Source organism: Mixophyes fleayi, chromosome 10, assembly GCF_038048845.1.
Source record: "Mixophyes fleayi isolate aMixFle1 chromosome 10, aMixFle1.hap1, whole genome shotgun sequence".
NCBI classification, from domain to species: domain Eukaryota; kingdom Metazoa; phylum Chordata; class Amphibia; order Anura; family Limnodynastidae; genus Mixophyes; species Mixophyes fleayi.
In genome coordinates this window covers 105,203,904-105,222,507 of record NC_134411.1, presented here as the reverse complement: position 1 = coordinate 105,222,507, position 18,604 = coordinate 105,203,904, and the positions used below count along the sequence as shown (strand labels likewise).

The 18,604-nt window shown below is 45.3% G+C and overlaps 1 protein-coding gene across 2 annotated transcripts in view; it reads right to left on the bottom strand.

The window, feature by feature from the left end:
* The window catches only part of LDHD (lactate dehydrogenase D), a 70,528-nt gene that overhangs the window by 24,813 nt on the left and 27,111 nt on the right, over nt 1-18,604 (bottom strand). For both annotated transcript variants that reach the window (XM_075189475.1, XM_075189473.1), the window contains exons 4-8: nt 18,395-18,536; nt 12,597-12,738; nt 8,937-9,096; nt 6,006-6,205; nt 259-387 (exon numbers count right to left, since the gene is read on the bottom strand). In XM_075189475.1, coding sequence (XP_075045576.1) covers nt 259-387; nt 6,006-6,205; nt 8,937-9,096; nt 12,597-12,738; nt 18,395-18,536 — 773 coding nt within the window. The remainder of the gene's footprint in view (nt 1-258; nt 388-6,005; nt 6,206-8,936; nt 9,097-12,596; nt 12,739-18,394; nt 18,537-18,604) is intronic.

Here is an 18,604-nt window from a genome sequence, read left to right as displayed (position 1 = left end):
TGCCATGTGACCAATGAGTCACTATCATCAGACCAAAAGTGTATGTATATATGTGTGTGGGTGCATGTGTGTATGTATATATGTGTGTGGGTGCATGTGTGTGTGTGTGTGTGTGTGTATATATGTGTGTGTGTGTGTGTGTGTGTATATATGTGTGTGGGTGCATGTGTGTATGTATATATGTGTGTATGTATATATGTGTGTGTATATATGTGTGTATGTATATATGTATGTCAGCACATACACACATGTACCTACCTGTCTGTTGCACTTGTTCCTTTACGTCATTCTCGCTACCATGGAACTCCAGGAAGAGAGTCGGTAATACAGGATAATTCAGGTCATTATATTTATTACATGCATCGACCATGACATCGTCTAAAAACTCTGCCCAAAAACAAGTGAATATCAAAGTACAAATCAGTTGTTTAGGGAAATGGCATTTTAAAGAACTAAGAAATGTATGAATGTAGAAGGAATGATAACGAGCGCGTGTGGCTATAAAGACTTGGAAACTAACAAACACTTCTGCAGACTTTAATGCAGAATGATGTAAACCTTCTCATATCATGGTATACATTTAGATATGTAATTTGACTTACAATTTATTGTTTTGTCTTAAATTATAATTTCATAAATAAAAATAATGTAAAAATAAAATGTACACAGTAAACAAACATGCACAATTTCAAATGTGAACAAATAACGGTAAACCAAATGACATTTATAATTTTGAATAATTTGCAGAGTTAGACAAGAAGACTCACAAAGCCCAGATAGGTGCATGTGCAGCACTGAGTAGGACATGTGAGTGTGAGTGAGTAGGACATGTGAGTGTGAGTGAGTAGGACATGTGAGTGTGAGTGAGTAGGACATGAGTGAGTGTTGTGCCTGGATCACTTATAAATAGCTTATTGTATAAATATATTTTAATTATTAGCCCAGTGTGCCAATTTATATAATTGCAAATGTACTGATTTTGATACTGTGTTATATTTGTGTATTGGGAATGTACTGTAGCCATGGTGAAGGAAATGTGTTTGTGCAAGAAAAGAGGAAAGGAAATCCTAAATTAAGTTAATTAATTATTTTCATCCCACAAGTGACAAACACCAGCTTTGTCCTGAAGGCCGGGCAGCGGGTCCTTACCTGTGTACATGTCTTGTTAACCTCCTAACAATATAGACAGCAAATTTGAGGAAATCAGGTTGGCGTGAAAGCTAAACTGTGTTAGATGCAACATTAGATTATATCCTGATGTCAGATTATGTAATGTGATCTGAGACGTTACAGTGCCTGGGCGGATCTTGGGGCTGAGCTACCCCCTGATTACTGTGTGTAAATCTGTATAAAAGGAGCTCTGTTTGACCATGTAATGTATCATCATACCATCTGTAACTGCTGAGAAGATCACTAGTGGCACAAAGTGGCAGGTGTAACTGTCCTTATTAGGACTACTTGAGCTAATATACATAATTGCTTCAAGATCCTGCTTTGACGACTACTTACCTACTGTAATTTCTGTGACCTACAGATTAGACCAATCTAATTTGTTATCCGCTGTTCTGCTATTGGTGCATCCAGTACCAACGTTCTGCCCGCTACCTGCAGCTCTGGCCAATGTGATAGGCCGGGGGGAACCATCCACAGCAATCCTGATCTAAAGGAAGAGGTCAGGGGTACCAGCCCAGGTGCTCAGCGAGGGGGTACACTAGCAGCGAGAGTTAACCAGAAGGAAGCGGTTCTAGGCACCGGTGAAGGAGCCTAGTGGTGCCAGCAGGCACCTTCTACTGCAGTTAGAGGGACACAATTTGGGATAAAGAAAGGAGGTATTGGCAAGGCAAGCTCAGCTGTCCTCCAGCAGCAACGGACAGGGTGGCATAGGCGGTCCATCCTGTCACAAGTGTCAGTCTAGTAGGTCATGTGAAAAAATAAGCCTGCGCTCTAATGGGACATGTGAGTGTGAGTGAGAAGGACATGTGAGTGTGAGTGAGTAGGACATGTGATTGTGAGTGAGTAGGACATGTGAGTGTGAGTGAGAAGGACATGTGAGTGTGAGTGAGAAGGACATGTGAGTGTGAGTGAGTAGGACATGTGAGTGTTAGTGAGTAGGACATGTGAGTGTCAGTCTAGACTCTCAGGATATCAGTGGCTTCTTCAGCTCACAACACCTATGCTAAGCAATACTGACTTGTCCACAGGCAGGGAATGGCATCTACATCAGGGGCACTCTGACTACTGCTCAGAAAAATATTGCTCAACGGTTTATTTCAGTGCAGCAGTGTGAAGCATGTTGGGAATAAGCCGATCTTACTAAAAAGATGGCTGTGTTATGGATTTGCACTGATGCAGTTCTGTGAGCTCCCTATTCTCACAATCTGATGGAAAAACAAAGTGTGAGCTGTGAGACTGGGACACCCACCTGGTCCTGTAATAAACTGTATAACAGGTTGAGGGGAAACAACTTGCCTAATAGAATGTACTAATAAGCATTGAGACAGTATAGCTCCTAAGCACATACTACATGATAGATAGATAGATACATAGATACATAGATAGATAGATAGATAGATAGATAGATAGATAGATAGATACATAGATAGATAGATAGATAGATAGATAGATACATACATAGATAGATGCATACATATATACATAGATAGATACATAGATACTTAGATAGATAGATAGATAGATAGATAGATAGATAGATAGATAGATAGATACATAGATAGATAGATAGATAGATAGATAGATAGATACATAGATAGATAGATACATACATACATATATACATACATAGATAGATGCATACATATATACATAGATAGATACATAGATACATAGATAGATAGATAGATACATAGATAGATACATAGATAGATACATACATACATATATACATACATAGATAGATGCATACATATATACATAGATAGATACATAGATACTTAGATAGATAGATAGATAGATAGATAGATACATAGATAGATAGATAGATACATAGATAGATAGATAGATACATAGATACATAGATAGATACATAGATAGATAGATAGATAGATAGATAGATAGATAGATAGATAGATAGATAGATAGATAGATACATAGATAGATACATACATACATAGATAGATACATAGATACATAGATACATAGATAGATACATAGATAGATACATAGATAGATACATAGATAGATACATAGATAGATAGATAGATAGCTAGATACATTGATAGATAGATAGATAGATAGATACATAGATAGATACATAGATAGATACATAGATAGATAGATACATTGATAGATAGATAGATAGATAGATAGATAGATAGATAGATAGATAGATAGCTAGATACATAGATAGATAGATACATTGATAGATAGATAGATAGATAGATAGATAGATAGATAGATACATAGATAGATACATAGATACATAGATAGATACATAGATAGATACATAGATAGATACATAGATAGATAGATAGATAGATAGATAGATACATAGATAGATACATAGATAGATACATAGATAGATACATAGATAGATACATAGATAGATACATAGATAGATAGATAGATAGATACATAGATAGATACATAGATAGATACATAGATAGATACATAGATACATACACACCCCTGTGTGGTCTCTTTCTTCCTGTGTTATTGGTTTCCTCTGTTACTGATTGTAGCACTGCTCCCCATATGCATGGACCAGTAGTGCAGTGTGAAACCCCTCCCTGAACTAGGACACCTGTAAGCTCTGGTCCACCTCTGGCCCCACATACTGGGTCTCCACAATGAGGCTTCTGGGCTAACACTTCTCTGAACAGGTAGTGACTGGGGCCTCCACATGACAAAATAATCATAGGACAATTAATTGTTCTTCATGACTACCATGGTCATGAATGATGGGTCACACAATACAACCAATGACCATCAAAATTATTACCTAACTTCCTCCAATTTATGTCCATCTTGTAGACTCATAGCAACATATATTTCCTACTTAACCGATTCTTGAATTGATTATTTTTCTTTTGCAGAATACAGTATTAATCAGACTAAGACACAAGACCCGAGAGGGTCGCCTACGGCACTGACAGTCAAACACACTGATATGAAAAATTTGAGGTATAAAAAGGCAAACAGATTCTTCCCTGCAGCTCTGACAGTGATCACATCAAATCACACAACAAACATTAATCAGACTAAAGAGCACCAAAATCCACCCAATCACAACACAGACCCCACATACACCAATCACAAGACAGACCCCACATACACCAATGACAACACAGACCCCTCCTACATCAATCACAAGACAGACCCCACATACACCAATGACAACACAGACCCCACATACACCAATCACAAGACAGACCCCACATACACCAATGACAACACAGACCCCTCCTACATCAATCACAAGACAGACCCCACATACACCAATGACAACACAGACCCCACATACACCAATCACAAGACAGACCCCACATACACCAATGACAACACAGACCCCTCCTACATCAATCACAAGACAGACCCCACATACACCAATGACAACACAGACCCCACATACACCAATCACAAGACAGACCCCACCTACACCAATCACAAGACAGACCCCCACCTACACCAATCACAAGACAGACCCCCACATACACCAATCACAAGACAGACCCCCACATACACCAATCACAAGACAGACCCCCACATACACCAATCACAAGACAGACCCCCACATACACCAATCACAAGACAGACCCCCACATACACCAATCACAAGACAGACCCCCACATACACCAATCACAAGACAGACCCCCACATACACCAATCACAAGACAGACCCACACATACACCAATCACAAGACAGACCCCCACATACACCAATCACAAGACAGACCCCACCTACACCAATCACAAGACAGACCCCACCTACACCAATCACAAGACAGACCCCCACATACACCAATCACAAGACAGACCCACACATACACCAATCACAAGACAGACCCCCCACATACACCAATCACAAGACAGACCCCCATATACACCAATGACAACACAGTCCTCAATTAAACACCTAGACCACCAACACTCTCACACCAACCATAAAACATGCCCCACTTACACACAAACACCCAGAAATATACAGACATATAAGTTACATCTGCCAAAGCACAGTAAAACATATTCTCTCTGTTACCCGTCCTCTGCTGCTGTGTACTCTGCCCCTGATTTTTCCTTCCAGCAAAATTTTCAGTTGTGCCATTAGGGAGGGGCCTTGTGCCCACTCTATTTACCTGCACAGACATCCCATGGCTGCCCCAAGTGCACAGACATTCCTCCAGACCCCATCAGCTCATTTTGCAGATAACCCCCATTTGCACTAAGAATCCATATCACCTTCATGCCTTGTTATCTCAGTTTATAAACATGGTCCATAAACCTGGAATAAGTGTTAGTCTTAATGCAGTAAATATGGGAGGATTGTGTATGAAAAAAGGATAATTCTCTTATTGTTCTTGTTGTAGGATCAATAAGCCTCTTAAAAGATGAATCTTGGGGAGTGCTTAACATTTGGAATTCCAGGAAAAAGTCTCATGTAACAGAGGCTACAGAGTGGATTCTGTCTGTTTGGCTAAAGTTAGTGAGGAAGAGATGGGAGATATGTGGAGACAAGTGAGGATTTAATGAGGACATGTAGGTTGGACCAATGATTGCGTTATGGGTCAGGAGAAGGATCTTATTGTTCATTCTATTCTATGTGCAAGGCCTGGCGGAATAATGTAGCACAGAGGACAGTAACATGGACTGTACAGGTGACAGCTGGACCATAGGATTGTACAAAATGCCAGATGTTGAAGAGTGTACATTTGTGGACACGGATATTGGTTGTAGTCCGTACAAGATGTGGGTGAATTTACGAAATGAACTACAGCTTCCCAGGATACCCAGTCATGTATAAATAAAAATAGGGATCAACACAACTCACCAATTCTAGCAATGGGAATTCCACACTGCAGGATCTGTACCGTGCTGTCCACTGCAGCTTGGATACTGGGGAACGCACACACAGCGGAAACAGTGGCTTCAGGGACTCCGTACAGGCGCAAAGTTGCTTTGGTTATAAAACCTAGAGTCCCCTCAGAGCCTACAAACAGGCTGGTGAGGTTGTAACCAGCAGATGTCTTCCTGCAGTACGACAGAATGGAAATGATTTGCTCCCTTAATAGCTGAACACTGTTATTAGCCCTACCAGGAATTATGCATAAGTTTGGTCCATTCACAGATAGCACTTACTACTTTTCCATTTATTTGGCTTTAAAGATTACGTACAACTGTTTGGAATTTTGGAAAGGAAAAGAAAAACACAAGCATGAATGCAGCAACTTCCTACACAGACTAATGAAACATCCTTCCATCCAAGCCTAAACTAAACACAGAGAACTCCTTGTCATGAAACACAGAATTATAAGTACCTCATCTTGGTGGCAGGCTGTAAACGTACAGCCAAGCTCCGGAACGAGAAACAGAGAGACCCCTCTTATAAACATAACCAAATTAAAGGGAGGTGAAAGCCTACTCTCCATGTAGTGAGTCAGATAACCCTAAAATACCTGCATTCCAGAATTGCTGTAAGTGTCCAGGAACCTCATTTCTGGTGTGCACATAAGGAGATCCTTGGTTCTGCACCAAGCATCTGGATGATCCACCTAGGCCAAAACCTAAGCACCTTACAGAAATCTGAAGAGGCGCACTGCAAGCACATATGTTACAGCGAAGGCCAACCTCTGACCACCCCTTATATTAAAAATAACTTTTTAGTTTTTCTCTTAAACTACTGTTTGGTTTAGCCTTATTCATGGCAGAGTGCACCTAGAAATACATTCTCCAATAAACTGCAACATGAAGGTGCAAAGACCTGGACATGACGAGACCCAAAGACCTCTGGTGCAACATTCAAGTCCTTGTGTGGAATGGAAATGGCCAGTACTCCCCTCCACACACAAGGTCCCCTCTGTACTCCTTTATCTCATAATAATAATGAAACTGAAAATGTTATCTCGTTTTTTGCACTCACTCTGCCCCACTCCTCCTCTCTTCAGCTACTCCGCAAATGCCACCATTGTGATCTGGAGGCCCATACGGCGTGGCGGAACGCTAAACGCCCCATCGCATGTTGTGCACGGAGGGACCGATGCTGATTTTGCCTTCGGCATCAGACATTTTGAGCTTTAGAAATGAGCTACTATGAGAGGAGGTAAATTCAGTTCAAATAATCTGATTATTTGCTCCTTGGACCAGTCCATGCCCAAGTCCTCTCCACATTCAGATAACATTCTGTTTATCATTCACTAAACTGATATTAAAAAAATGTCTCCACATTATTAACTCAGCCCAAGTGATTGCAGCTTGAAAAGAAATGTGAAAAGGAGAAGTAGAATTTTATCTCATTGTGAAAACGAGTCAGGATGACTGGTTTAACGGCCCCCCATGCCCCCTCCACACATTTATACATTATTATGTTAGTCAGAGCAGATTGTATTGTGCCAGCTATAACCCACATACACCATAATGAATAAGTCTTTATATTCACAAACTGTATTACATTTTTTATGATAAATATTGCTGGAGGACATATACATATAGGAGGACATATAAATATAGGAGGACATATAAAAATAGGAGGACATATAAATATTGCTGGAGGACATATAAATATAGAAGGACATATAAATATTGCTGGAGGACATATAAATATAGAAGGACATATAAATATTGCTGGAGGACATATAAATATAGGAGGGCATATAAATATAAGAGGACATATAAATATAGGAGGACATATAAATATTGCTGGAGGACATATAAATATAGGAGGACATATAAATATTGCTGGAGGACATATAAATATTGCTGGAGGACATATAAATATTGCTGGAGGACATATAAATATAGGAGGACATATAAATATTGCTGGAGGACATATAAATATAGGAGGACATAAAAATATTTCTGGAGGACATATAAATATAGGAGGACATATAAATATTGGAGGACATATAAATATAGGAGGACATATAAATATAGGAGGACATATAAATATAGGAGGACATATAAATATAGGAGGACATATAAATATAGGAGGACATATAAATATTGGAGGACATATAAATATAGGAGGACATATAAATATAGGAGGACATATAAATATAGGAGGACATATAAATATTGGAGGACATATAAATATTGCTGGAGGACATATAAATATAACAGGACAGCATCAGGTTTAAGGTTAAGAGCAAAACAAACAGAAAAAGGAGCAAATTTGCACCTTAGCAAAGTAATGTTGCTCTGCAGGGGAAGAAGTATAACATGTGTGGACAGATTTAGAAGTTGGGAGGGGAAACGCCGGAGCTACAATCTGAACTTAAACATGGTTTGTCCAGGAGTTTTATTTATTTTTTGCTTTGTGCCTAACTCTAAATGAGGCCGACAGTATAACACGTGGTAGCATCACACGTGGAAGCATCACACGTGGCATCACGTCACGCGGCAGTATAACACGTGGCAGCATCACACGTGGAAGCATCACACGTGGCATCACGTCACGTGGCAGTATCACACGTGGCAGCATCACACGTGGAAGCATCACACGTGGAAGCATCACACGTGGCATCACGTCGCGTGGCAGTATCACACGTGACAGCATCACACGTGGCAGCATCACACGTGACAGCATCACACGTGGCAGCATCACACGTGGCAGCATCACACGTGACAGCATCACACGTGGCAGCATCGCACGTGGCAGCATCGCACGTGGCAGCATCACACGTGGCAGCATCACACGTGGCAGCACCTCACGTGGCAGCATCACACATGACATAAAGATGGCACTTCCTGGCCTAGGACAAGATACCTGAAGCTTCTTTCTTTTCCAGCTGTGTTCAGTACCCGTCCATCAGGCAGAACCACTTCTAGATTGATGACATTGTCCCGCATTGTGCCGTAACGCACAGCGTTTGTGCCAGAAGCACTGGTGGCTGCCATACCACAGAGAGACGCATCAGCTCCTGGATCTGAGAAACAAATTAAATCTTTACTTTCCCTGTTTGATGTAGGATATCTATCTATACTCATTTAGTGATGTCTTACTGGAGACTAAGACCTATTAACTAAAGACTGCAGGTAGTAATGTAATGAAAAAGTCCTGATTATAGGATAATAGCCTGACTAGGTGGTGGTGGAGGGTTGCAAAATTGTGATAGAGAGAGGTATAAACTTAAGTTCATTTTAGAATTTAAGAGAATAGTTTTTCTCCAAACCCTGCAAAATGACGGGAGCATGTCTTTGCATCGCGGGGCGGGGGCAACATGACACGGTTCGCTGTGTCCCGCCCCCTCTGTGCTCACACGTCACCTCGCCTCCGTGAATTCCAGGAGGGGAGAGGTAAAAGGAAGCCATATAAGGTTTTAATCTTGATGCCGTCTCATGGTAAAGGCTAAAGACAATGAGTCATCCTTGGACGAGCACTTGACAATAAGCTTTTAGGAGACATAAGGACGGCAACAGGTGCAGGTGAGACAGCAACAGGTGCAGGTGAGACAGGCGCTTCACATCTTCACTCTCAGTAATGTTAAAGATTGTCTTTTTAGTTATAAGTTATCTGAGCAGGTACGTAGATGACCAGTGATGTCACAGCAAGTCATAACTGACCTACAATACTTTTTCTATGTATTAGCACCCGTCACTGCTACTTTGCTGTTGATCATAGATCCAGGGAAGTAATGGACAGAATCTCACACAGAACAAGAACAGTGTTGCTGAGAAATTGGTTAACGTTAACAAAACAGTAACATCATCATCATCATCATCACCATTTATTTATATAGCGCCACTAATTCCGCAGCGCTGTACAGAGAACTGATTCACATCAGTCCCTGCCCCAGGAGCTTACAGTCTAAATTCCCTAATATACACACACACACAGACAGAGAGAGAGAGAGAGAGAGAGACTAGGGTCAATTTGTTAGCAGCCAATTAACATATTTGTATGTTTTTGGAGTGTGGGAGGAAACCGGAGCACCCGGAGGAAACCCATATAAACACGGGGAGAACATACAATGTCCAGTACTGGGCATTCATAAAGTTATTCAGCCAATTTAACCATTTTAGATAAAATAATGCCCAAATTGCTATGTTTGGGCCCAAAAATGATCATCAAACCCCGACCAACATGTAATCTTTATTGATCAGATAGCAAAGGGCTTGCCGACTTCAGGATATCCCCTATGTGACAGAATGAGCTTATTTGGCCCCCATGTCAGGAAACAGTTTTTATAGAGTTGTTTTGGGGTGTCACATTCATACTGGTGCTGTATGGCCACCGGTCTCTCACCAGTTATTTCTACTGGTTCACCTCATACCTTGCTAACCGCTCCTTCTCTGTATCCACGTCTGGTTCTTCCTCCACCCCCTCCCCTCTCCCTGTTGGAGTCCCTCAGGGCTCTGTTCTTGGCCCTTTACTCTTTTCGCTCTAAACCTCCTCCCTTGGGGCTCTCATCTCCTCGTTCGGTCTTCAGTATCACCTATATGCTGATGATATTCAACTCTACATTTCTTCTCCTGATCTTTACTCCTCCCTCCTCTCTCGTGTAACTGACTGCCTCTCAGCCATCTCCTCCTGGATGTCCTCACGCTTTCTTAAAATTAACATCTCCAAAACTGAACTCATTGTCTTTCCCCCACCCAGACTCCCTTCCCACCATGACCTCTCTATCGTTGTTAACAACTCCACTATCTCCTCTGTCACCCAACTCCGCTGCCTGGGAGTCACTCTTGACTCCTCTCTCTCTTTTGTCCCCCACATTCAATCCCTTGCCCAAGCCTGTTGCTTCCAACTCCGTAACATTGCCCGCATCCGTCCCTTCCTCTCTCAAGATGCCACCAAAACTGTCATCCATGCTCTCATCATCTCCCGCCTCGACTACTGCAACCTCCTCCTTACTGGCCTCCCCGGCTCACACCTCGCCCCCCTCTGCTCCATACTCAATGCAGCTGCGAGACTCATCTTCCTCTCACACCGCTCCTCCTCTGCCTCCCCTCTCTGTCTTGCCTTACACTGGCTCCCCTTCCCCTACAGAATCCTTTTCAAACGCCTCACCACCACTTACAAGGCTCTCTCCCACTCTACTGCCCCTTATATCTCTAACCTCCTCTCCATTCATACTCCTGTCCGCTCCCTGCGCTCAGCCAATGATCGCCGACTCTCCTCCACTCTGATCACCTCTTCCCATTCTAGAATTCAAGACTTCTCCCGTGCAGCCCCCTTCACTGGAATGACCTCCCTCGTTCCATCCGTCTCTCTCCTACTCTGTGCTCCTTCAAACGTGCACTCAAAACTCACCTGTTCCTTAAGGCCTACCAACCATCCACTTAACCTCTCACCTCTTCTGTTTCTCACTGGCTCCTTTTTCTCTCCCCTTTGCCTCACTGGCTCCCTCTTGTGCCTGATTCTGTTTACCCTCCCTTAGGATGTAAGCTCGTATGAGCAGGGCCCATCTTCCCTCCTGTCTCCATATCTGTTCTTCTGCTCCGTCTCTACTGTATATGACTGCCTGGAGTCCCTGAAGTATTGGTACTTTTTGTTTATTGTTCTGTACTGTCTTACCCTGTATAGTCTACTGTTTGTACCATGTACGGCGCTGCGGAAACCTTGTGGCGCCTTACAAATAAAAGATAATAATAATAATAATAATAATACTACGCACCAGCGTGGTGGCCCCAGCTGTAGAAGAGTTACTGCTCATCCACCACCACCGCTTACGTCTGGGTGATGTGTGTAGTTCTTCCTGGTGACTGTGGCTGCCTCCTCCTGGCCACTTAACTTTGAGTAGCGTATAAAGCATTGACTAAGGAGATCAAAAAGGGACAGCCAGACTTGTGGGGAATTAGGCTGCAGGTCCTCTCTTGAACCCTGTGTGCAGTAACTGTGGGCTGACCAGGATGGCCTTCTCATCATCCGAGCACTCAGGGGCCTAAATACTGCTGTGACCCACCGATTCCACCCTTGATAGGGGCCGCGGAGGACCCAACCTCACCCTTCACTAAATCTAGGGGACCCCCATCCAGGAACTTCCCCTGTCACCTGTTGGCTGACTAAAATCGATCCACACTGCTCAAAAATTACCATGTAAACTGTCAAAAGTGTAGATAGGTTGGCTCTAATTGGGACTGCCTAAAAATCTGGTCAACTGCCAACTGTACCCCATGTGAACTAGATTAGACCCATCCAAGCTGGTTACCCAAGTGTGTGACCTTATTGTATCTAATAGTTTAGAATGCTGAGACCTGATCTCTCTCCTGTTCCCCTGGAAGTAGTAGTATGACGGGGACCCCCCCAACTCCCCAGCTATCGGCTGTAGATTTCCATCCATTAATCCGCTTCTAGTCTTACCTTGAAGCATCGATTCCACTTACAATGTTTGTATTTTATCACGTGAGCGACCCGATTCCCAGCTTGTTGGGGCAAAGAATCCTGTGATTATTAAGGAGTAGAGACACAGGAATATTTTCTCACCTACAGGGAACCACAGGCCACTATCCCGGAGAAATGCATTGAGAGATTTTCGGGTGATGCCTGGTTCTACAGTTACATAGAAGTCGTCAGTACTGAGATTTAGGATCCGGTCCATTCGTGTCATATTGAAACACACCCCTCCCTGAAGGACACAAGACATTCATATCAGCGCAATATATTGATAACATGACTTGATGTAAACAATATTTTATGTAGAAATAGAATACTGTATAGTACTAACATTTCTGTGTGATGGCTCATTTACAGATAATTGTGAAACAGGAAATATCCATCTGCTTTTCGCAGTGATGATCCCCTATGTGGCAGCACGATGGCTTAGTGGTTAGCACTTCTGTCTCACAGCACTGGGGTCATAAGTTTATAGATGATGAGACTGGTACAGATGCCAAAGAGGAATTGAATTTTAATTGGGGAAACACAGCGAGAGGTGAGGAATGAACATTATTATCACTATTTCAGCCCATGTCATAAGTCCGATAACACAGTTTTAGGCACAATTTCCCTCCTGAGTAGTAACAGAGCACTCGATTACAATGTTCTCTACAAACAAAAGAGCTCATTCACAAGTCTCTCATTTACATAATTCTCATTAACAGTGTTCTCAGTCTCATTAACAGTGTTATTAGTCGCAGAACTCTCATTCTCGGGTCTCTTAGTCGCTGGTCTCATATTTGGGGGTCTCTCATTCACTGTTCTCTCTGTTGCAGGTCTCTCACTTACAATATTCTCAGCCACAAGTCTCTCCTGTGCAGTAAGAGGACCCCGGGACTGTCTGTATTACACTTGTCCTGTGCAGTAAGAGGACCCCGGGACTGTCTGTATTACACGTGTCCTGTGCAGTAAGAGGACCCCGGGACTGTCTGTATTACACGTGTCCTGTGCAGTAAGAGGACCCCGGGACTGTCTGTATTACACGTGTCCTGTGCAGTAAGAGGACCCCGGGACTGTCTGTATTACACGTGTCCTGTGCAGTAAGAGGACCCCGGGACTGTCTGTATTACACGTGTCCTGTGCAGTAAGAGGACCCCGGGACTGTCTGTATTACACGTGTCCTGTGCAGTAAGAGGACCCCGGGACTGTCTGTATTACACGTGTCCTGTGCAGTAAGAGGACCCCGGGACTGTCTGTATTACACGTGTCCTGTGCAGTAAGAGGACCCCGGGACTGTCTGTATTACACGTGTCCTGTGCAGTAAGAGGACCCCGGGACTGTCTGTATTACACGTGTCCTGTGCAGTAAGAGGACCCCGGGACTGTCTGTATTACACGTGTCCTGTGCAGTAAGAGGACCCCGGGACTGTCTGTATTACACGTGTCCTGTGCAGTAAGAGGACCCCGGGACTGTCTGTATTACACGTGTCCTGTGCAGTAAGAGGACCCCGGGACTGTCTGTATTACACGTGTCCTGTGCAGTAAGAGGACCCCGGGACTGTCTGTATTACACGTGTCCTGTGCAGTAAGAGGACCCCGGGACTGTCTGTATTACACGTGTCCTGTGCAGTAAGAGGACCCCGGGACTGTCTGTATTACACGTGTCCTGTGCAGTAAGAGGACCCCGGGACTGTCTGTATTACACGTGTCCTGTGCAGTAAGAGGACCCCGGGACTGTCTGTATTACACGTGTCCTGTGCAGTAAGAGGACCCCGGGACTGTCTGTATTACACGTGTCCTGTGCAGTAAGAGGACCCCGGGACTGTCTGTATTACACGTGTCCTGTGCAGTAAGAGGACCCCGGGACTGTCTGTATTACACGTGTCCTGTGCAGTAAGAGGACCCCGGGACTGTCTGTATTACACGTGTCCTGTGCAGTAAGAGGACCCCGGGACTGTCTGTATTACACGTGTCCTGTGCAGTAAGAGGACCCCGGGACTGTCTGTATTACACGTGTCCTGTGCAGTAAGAGGACCCCGGGACTGTCTGTATTACACGTGTCCTGTGCAGTAAGAGGACCCCGGGACTGTCTGTATTACACGTGTCCTGTGCAGTAAGAGGACCCCGGGACTGTCTGTATTACACGTGTCCTGTGCAGTAAGAGGACCCCGGGACTGTCTGTATTACACGTGTCCTGTGCAGTAAGAGGACCCCGGGACTGTCTGTATTACACGTGTCCTGTGCAGTAAGAGGACCCCGGGACTGTCTGTATTACACGTGTCCTGTGCAGTAAGAGGACCCCGGGACTGTCTGTATTACACGTGTCCTGTGCAGTAAGAGGACCCCGGGACTGTCTGTATTACACGTGTCCTGTGCAGTAAGAGGACCCCGGGACTGTCTGTATTACACGTGTCCTGTGCAGTAAGAGGACCCCGGGACTGTCTGTATTACACGTGTCCTGTGCAGTAAGAGGACCCCGGGACTGTCTGTATTACACGTGTCCTGTGCAGTAAGAGGACCCCGGGACTGTCTGTATTACACGTGTCCTGTGCAGTAAGAGGACCCCGGGACTGTCTGTATTACACGTGTCCTGTGCAGTAAGAGGACCCCGGGACTGTCTGTATTACACGTGTCCTGTGCAGTAAGAGGACCCCGGGACTGTCTGTATTACACGTGTCCTGTGCAGTAAGAGGACCCCGGGACTGTCTGTATTACACGTGTCCTGTGCAGTAAGAGGACCCCGGGACTGTCTGTATTACACGTGTCCTGTGCAGTAAGAGGACCCCGGGACTGTCTGTATTACACGTGTCCTGTGCAGTAAGAGGACCCCGGGACTGTCTGTATTACACGTGTCCTGTGCAGTAAGAGGACCCCGGGACTGTCTGTATTACACGTGTCCTGTGCAGTAAGAGGACCCCGGGACTGTCTGTATTACACGTGTCCTGTGCAGTAAGAGGACCCCGGGACTGTCTGTATTACACGTGTCCTGTGCAGTAAGAGGACCCCGGGACTGTCTGTATTACACGTGTCCTGTGCAGTAAGAGGACCCCGGGACTGTCTGTATTACACGTGTCCTGTGCAGTAAGAGGACCCCGGGACTGTCTGTATTACACGTGTCCTGTGCAGTAAGAGGACCCCGGGACTGTCTGTATTACACGTGTCCTGTGCAGTAAGAGGACACCGGGACTGTCTGTATTACACGTGTCCTGTGCAGTAAGAGGACACCGGGACTGTCTGTATTACACGTGTCCTGTGCAGTAAGAGGACACCGGTACTGTCTGTATTACACGTGTCCTGTGCAGTAAGAGGACACCGGGACTGTCTGTATTACACGTGTCCTGTGCAGTAAGAGGACACCGGGACTGTCTGTATTACACGTGTCCTGTGCAGTAAGAGGACACCGGGACTGTCTGTATTACACGTGTCCTGTGCAGTAAGAGGACCCCGGGACTGTCTGTATTACACGTGTCCTGTGCAGTAAGAGGACCCCGGGACTGTCTGTATTACACGTGTCCTGTGCAGTAAGAGGACCCCGGGACTGTCTGTATTACACGTGTCCTGTGCAGTAAGAGGACCCCGGGACTGTCTGTATTACACGTGTCCTGTGCAGTAAGAGGACCCCGGGACTGTCTGTATTACACGTGTCCTGTGCAGTAAGAGGACCCCGGGACTGTCTGTATTACACGTGTCCTGTGCAGTAAGAGGACCCCGGGACTGTCTGTATTACACGTGTCCTGTGCAGTAAGAGGACCCCGGAACTGTCTGTATTACACGTGTCCTGTGCAGTAAGAGGACCCCGGGACTGTCTGTATTACACGTGTCCTGTGCAGTAAGAGGACCCCGGGACTGTCTGTATTACACGTGTCCTGTGCAGTAAGAGGACCCCGGGACTGTCTGTATTACACGTGTCCTGTGCAGTAAGAGGACCCCGGGACTGTCTGTATTACACGTGTCCTGTGCAGTAAGAGGACCCCGGGACTGTCTGTATTACACGTGTCCTGAGAGTGAGGGGACACCGGGACTGTCTGTATTACACGTGTCCTGAGAGTGAGGGGACCCCGGGACTGTCTGTATTACACGTGTCCTGAGAGTGAGGGGACACCGGGACTGTCTGTATTACACGTGTCCTGAGAGTGAGGGGACACCGGGACTGTCTGTATTACACGTGTCCTGAGAGTGAGGGGACACCGGGACTGTCTGTATTACACGTGTCCTGAGAGTGAGGGGACACCGGGACTGTCTGTATTACACGTGTCCTGAGAGTGAGGGGACACCGGGACTGTCTGTATTACACGTGTCCTGAGAGTGAGGGGACACCGGGACTGTCTGTATTACACGTGTCCTGAGAGTGAGGGGACACCGGGACTGTCTGTATTACACGTGTCCTGAGAGTGAGGGGACACCGGGACTGTCTGTATTACACGTGTCCTGAGAGTGAGGGGACACCGGGACTGTCTGTATTACACGTGTCCTGAGAGTGAGGGGACACCGGGACTGTCTGTATTACACGTGTCCTGAGAGTGAGGGGACACCGGGACTGTCTGTATTACACGTGTCCTGAGAGTGAGGGGACACCGGGACTGTCTGTATTACACGTGTCCTGAGAGTGAGGGGACACCGGGACTGTCCGTATTACACGTGTCCTGAGAGTGAGGGGACACCGGGACTGTCCGTATTACACGTGTCCTGAGAGTGAGGGGACACCGGGACTGTCTGTATTACACGTGTCCTGAGAGTGAGGGGACCCCGGGACTGTCTGTATTACACGTGTCCTGAGAGTGAGGGGACCCCGGGACTGTCTGTATTACACGTGTCCTGAGAGTGAGGGGACACCGGGACTGTCTGTATTACACGTGTCCTGAGAGTGAGGGGACACCGGGACTGTCTGTATTACACGTGTCCTGAGAGTGAGGGGACACCAGGACTGTCTGTATTACATGTGTCCTGAGAGTGAGAGGACATCGGGACTGTCTGTATTACACGTGTCCTGAGAGTGAGGGATAACCGGGACTGTCTGTGCTACATGTGTCCTGAGAGAGAGGGGACACCGGGACTGTCTGTATTACATGTGTCCTGAGAGTGAGGGGACACCGGGACTGTCTGTGCTACATGTGTCCTGAGAGAGAGGGGACACCGGGACTGTCTGTATTACACGTGTCCTGAGAGTGAGGGGACACCGGGACTGTCTGTATTACACGTGTCCTGAGAGTGAGGGGACACCGGGACTGTCTGTATTACACGTGTCCTGAGAGTGAGGGGACACCGGGACTGTCTGTATTACACGTGTCCTGAGAGTGAGGGGACACCGGGACTGTCTGTATTACACGTGTCCTGAGAGTGAGGGGACACCGGGACTGTCTGTATTACATGTGTCCTGAGAGTGAGGGGTCACCGGGTCTATCTGTTACACGTGATACTTTTGTGTGTTATTTACACGGCGCAAAGTGCATAAATAAATGTGATTCTCCCATAAAATCTGTCACTTAATCTCATTTCTATAATCTTGCTGCACAAGATAAAATTCTGTTTTTTCCATTGCTCCACCCAACCCCTCTCACCAACTTATTCCGCCGCAAATGCTGTAAAATTTCTGGAAACTTAAGCTTTGTAGTGGGAATTTTGAGGCACACTTGAGGTGTACAGCACTAGCAATTCCAGTTTTGTGCTGCTCCTCAGCCATTGCATGCCTCATAAGAGGTCCGATGTTTGTCCAATATCCATCTGTCCCTAATCTGAACTCCACATCATCTAGCGTGTCATCACGATGGGTTATGTATATATTTATATCCATCTATGTACTACTGTACGTAACCCATCTTTGTATTGTCAGTGTGTATTAATACACAGACCAATGTTCTACATATCAGTTAAAGGCTGAAGAGTGTTACACAAGATAAGTCGACATACCCTTAGAGCGCTGACTCCTCCTTCTAACCCTGTCCCTGTGCCAAAAGGAATGATGGGAACGTTGCTTGTGTAGCAGAGTTCGGCCATCTTGCTGACCTGCTCCACATCCTGTGGCCAAACAACAACATCTGGAGGCCGACAGCTACACAGAGGATAGAAACACAGCAGGAACTTGTAATTTGGAGAAATGGACCAAGGGACATAACCTCC